Source organism: Babylonia areolata, chromosome 31, assembly GCF_041734735.1.
Source record: "Babylonia areolata isolate BAREFJ2019XMU chromosome 31, ASM4173473v1, whole genome shotgun sequence".
In the NCBI taxonomy this organism is placed as follows: Eukaryota; Metazoa; Mollusca; class Gastropoda; order Neogastropoda; family Buccinidae; genus Babylonia; species Babylonia areolata.
Genome location: NC_134906.1, coordinates 19821452 through 19826451, shown reverse-complemented (window position 1 = coordinate 19826451; position 5000 = coordinate 19821452). Strand labels below are relative to the sequence as shown.

At 43.6% G+C, this 5000-nt stretch overlaps 1 protein-coding gene across 3 annotated transcripts in view; it reads left to right on the top strand.

Annotated features, from left to right (window-relative positions):
- LOC143276119 (uncharacterized) overlaps positions 1-5000 on the top strand; it is a 355742-nt gene that overhangs the window by 66033 nt on the left and 284709 nt on the right. For all 3 annotated transcript variants that reach the window (XM_076580521.1, XM_076580519.1, XM_076580518.1), the window contains exons 2-3: positions 1370-1494; positions 4741-5000. The exon at positions 4741-5000 is cut by the window's right edge and continues 119 nt beyond it. In XM_076580521.1, the coding sequence (XP_076436636.1) occupies positions 1370-1494; positions 4741-5000 (385 nt within the window). The remainder of the gene's footprint in view (positions 1-1369; positions 1495-4740) is intronic.

The following is a 5000-nucleotide window of genomic DNA, read 5'->3' as shown; positions in this document are numbered from 1 at the left end:
GAGAGGTGAGTTAATAAATTCCAAACGAATATAAAACCATATTGCACCCCAACATTAAATCACACACGTATATATATATATATATATATATATATATAGAGAGAGAGAGAGAGAGAGAGAGAGAGAGAGAGAATGAATGTGTGTATGTATTTAAAGATAGATAGATAGGGGGAGGGGGAGAGAGACAGAGGGATGGAGGGAAGGAAGGAGGGGAGAGAGAGAGAGAGAGAGGCGAGTTTTAAAAAAATTCAAACGAACAGAAAACCAACCTGCACCCCAACATCCAAACACACACAGAGACATGCACACACACACACACACACACACACACACACACACACACACACACACACAGAGAGAGAGAGAGAGAGAGAGAGAGAGAGAGAGAGAGAGAGAGAGAGACTTAGATTACATGTACATACATGTCTTTTTCCGAAGTGGATGAAAGATTCATTCATTCATACTTTTCTCTTTCTTTCTCTGGAGGTGGATAAAGTGAGAATGGTTCATTCATTCATTCCAACCTTTCTTTTTTTGTCTCTAGAATTGGACGAAGCAGAGAGGATTTTTCCTTCCTTCCGTCCTTCCGTCCTTCCTTCCTTCCTTCCTTCCTTCCTTCCTTCATTCATTCATTCATTCATTCATTCATTCATCGTACCTTTCTATTTCTGTCTCCAGAAGTGTACGAAGCAGAACGGATTTTTTCTTTCACACCTTCTTTCCTACATTCCTTCCTTCCTTCCTTCCTTCCTTCATTCATTCATTCATTCATTCATTCATTCATTCATTCATTTATTCATTCATCGTATCTTTCTATTTCTGTCCCCAGAAGTGGACGAAGCAGAACGGATTTTTTTCTTTCACTTCTTCCTTCCTTCCTTCCTTCCTGCAGTGATTCATTCAGTCATTCATTTATTCATTTGTGCATGCATCATACCTCTCTATTTCTGTCTCCAGAAGCAGATGAAGCAGAACGGATTTTTTTTTCTTCCTTCCTTCCTTCCTTTCTCCCTTTCTTCCTTTCTCTCTTTTTTCCCTCCCTCCTTCCTTCCTTCCTTCATTCATACGTCGTACCTTCATGTTTCTGTCCCCAGAAGTAGATGAAGCAGAACGGATTTTTTTTTCTTCCTTCCTTCCTTCCTTTCTCCCTTTCTTCCTTTCTCTCTTTTTTCCCTCCCTCCTTCCTTCCTTCCTTCATTCATACGTCGTACCTTTATGTTTCTGTCTCCAGAAGTAGATGAAGCAGAACGGATTTTTTTTCTTTCCCTCCTTCCTTCCTTCCTTCCTTCATACATTCATTCATTTTGTTCATTCATTCATCCATTTATTCATTCCTACATTCATCATACCTTTGTATTTCTATCTCCAGAAGTGGACGAGGCAGAACGGAAGGACCTGTTCGCTGACGGCAACGTCCCGGTGCCAGACTGGGAGCCCAGCTTCTGTGTTCTGTTGGAGGACATGGGGAAGTTCACCTTTCACGGCAGCGAGGAGGTGTGTATGATTGAAATATTTTGCAGTGTAACGTCATAAAATTATAATTTCTGCACTGTTGTGCAATGGCTTACACATTATGGGTATTTGCAGTACTCTCTCTGTTCTACCGAGCTTTGTCAGTATACCAAGGGAAAACTTGGCGATGGGCTGCCCGCGAGCGAGGATCGCCGCTAGTGCAGTGCTGGTGGCCGAGTGACCAGTGTCCAGCCTGTGTCATTGGGTGTCCGACCTCCCAGCATGCATCGCAGCGCCGTGTATATTGAGCCTACATTGTAGGTTTTGGCGCTTTTTTGTAATGCGAGACAGAAAAGGAACATAATTACAGAAGATGAAACCCTGCGACCATCATTGCACAGTTTCAGTTTCAGTTTCACTTTCTCAAGGAGGCGTCACTGCGTTCGGACAAATCCATACACGCTACACCACATCTGTTGAGCAGATGCCTGACCAGCAGCATAACCCAACGCGCTTAGTCAGGCCTTGAGTGCATGCTTACATATTTGTGTACCTATGAAAGTGGATTTCATTTTACGTAATTTCGCCAGAGGACAACACTCTCGTTGCCATGGGTTCTTTTTCAGTGCGCCAAGTGCGTGCTGCACACGGGACCTCGGTTTATCGTCTCATCCGAAAGACTAGACGCTCAGTTTGATTTTCCAGTCAAACTTAGGAGAAAGGGCGAGAGCGGGATTCGAACCCACACCCTCACGGACTCTCTGTATTGGCAGCTGAGTGTCTTAACCATTCTGCCACCTTCCTCCATTGCACAGTAGTGCAGAAATTATAACTTTATGTCGTTACACTTTAATTTCTTTCAATTTCTGCACCATATGAGTGCAATGGCTTACACCTATGGGTGACTGACCGTCGCATGGGTACAGCAAGTGAGAGAAGAGGATAGAACCGAACATGAGATATCGAAATATAGAAATACAAAGCTATGTAAAAAAAAAAAATGTAACAGAAACACGGACGGGTAGCAGAAAAGGACATGTGTTAACACATGCTGTATGTACATGCACAAGCAATACCAACCAAACGAAACGTACACAAGAGAAGGAACGAAAGGAAAGTAGTGTGTGTGTGTAGGGTAGGTATGGGTAATTACGAACGATCCAGTCGAAGCGATCAGCTCAACGTGTGTACTGTAAAGATAACATGTCGTACGATAGTCAAACGTAGTTCTTTTTTTGTTTTTTGAAGGCTTTCTCCGTCTGGTTGCACAGGAAAAGTTCGTCTGCTCATTCTTTTCGACGTTTTGTCGACGTTCGAAATAGCAAAGGGTGCCTGAGGGTAAATGCGAACGGTGGGTTTGGGTATATGTCGACAATTAAGATAGAAGCAGCTCTTGAACTCATTAGACGTAACATATTATTGGAACACTGTTGTTTTGTTGGTTTTGATCACGCATGCACACACACACACTCAAACAGACATTTAAACACACATACCCCGCACCGCACACAAACACACCCTTTTGAGAGTGCTCAGTAACTGTACAGCATCGTTCGCTAATAGACTCACATAAAAAAATATCCTATGGTCCAATTGCAAACGACACTGTTTTGCAGATGCCCGTCAAAACTGACGTTCTGATCTGTCACCAACACGCTTTCTTAGCTTCTCCCAGCACTGGCAATGCGCATTCAACATATCCGGTCAAATCAACTGTGTTGATAAACTGTGTCCAAGTTCAAGTCCTGCAACTTACTTCCCTTGATTTTAGGATTTTGAGAGCATGTTTGTAACCTTGGTCGGCGAAGAGAAGAAAGAGCGCGGAAATAGCCAGAAACAGCTGACGTTTGACTGGTTCTTGGAAATGGATATTCATTAAGGTATTAGAAAAAGGTCGAAGCAGACGTCAAACTGTGAAGTGCAATCGTTAAGAACGGTTTGAAGTGGGGCGGTATTCGACTCGTTCGCAGTTACACGCTGTCCGCAATTACCCATTACCACCCTACGTGTATATGTTTGCACAAACGCGCGCGCGCGCGCGCGCACACACACACACACACACACACACACATATATATATATATATATATATATATGTCTCTGTGTGTGTGTGTGTGTGTCTGTGTGAAAGAGAGGATCTTTTAGATTTTGACAATTATGCTGTGTTAAAACATTTGCTATTATTCCAGTTATTCTTTCATTGTCTTTTTGATTTTGACACTTTTGCTGGTTAAAACATTTTGTATTATTCCATCTATTAAATCATTGTCTCTTTGATTTCGACAATTATCCTGTGTTTAAGATTTGGTATCATTCCATTTATCTACTCATTTGTCTCTTTTACTATCGACAAGTAAGCTCTGTTAAAACAGTTGGTATTATTCTATTTATCTACTCATTGTCTCGTTGATTTTCGTGTGTGTCTACTATCCAGATCGGTCTTCTTTCTCCGAACATGTGTGTGCATGTGCACGTCAAATGTTTACAGGCCGGAGGTCTAGCATTAAGATTCGTTGAGTCTTTTGAGTCTGACAGTATGTGTCCAGAATCCAGATCACAGCGGAGGTGTAACGTGAAGATCCTTGGAGCCTTTTGCCGGGGGTCAGTCTTAACATGAACATCTCTGAGTCTTTTTGAGTCTGACAGTGTGTGTCCGTCCACTCCCCCCAGATCGCCTTGACTACTGTAACTCTTTATTGCCTGGTGTCTGGTTTGCCCGCTTCATCCATTCCATCCTTCAGCACATTCAAAACTCTGCTGCCCGACTCGTCCTCAGAAAGAAAAGATCTGAGCACATCACTCCTCTTTTGCAACATCTCCACTGGCTCCCTGTCTCACACCGAATAAAGTACAATATCAGCACTCTATGTTATAGATGTATTCACAAATCTGCCCCTTCCTGTGTCTGTTGCTGCCTTCACCTCAACATTCCATCTCGCTCACTACAATTGGCTTCGGATCCACTCTGTTTACGCATACCCAGATTCAAACACTCGACTGTTGGCCGCCGTTCTTTCTCTGTCTCTGGACCTTGCAATCGGAATGAACTTCCTCTTTCGCTTCGTCAAGTCTCCACACTCAGCTCTTTCAAGTCTGGCCTTAAAACCCAACTCTTCCCAAAATAGCCTCCCTTCCCTGCCTCTTCCTTGTCTTCAGTTTCTCCAGGTTTAGAGTTATGCACGCGTGTGAATGACTGGTGCGAAAGCGCTTTGATTTGTCTCTGCACAAGATTCAGCGCTATATAAATACCATTATGATTATTATTATTATTATTATTATCATTATTAGATCGCCGCAGAACGGATGGGCCACAAGCCACGGCAACGTCTTCGTCTGGACGGGGGCAGGGCGGAGTTTGACAAGAGGTGGGGGTACGTCACTCTGGCCAGCATCACAGAGACCGCCCTCCACCCTGACCCGCTCCACCCTCCTCCACCACCACCCCAACATCAACAGCAACAACTGCAACATCATCAGCAACAGCAACAACAGTCGCGCCAACTTCTGGACGTACCGTCCATTGTGGATAAACAGCCGCAAGTTGAACA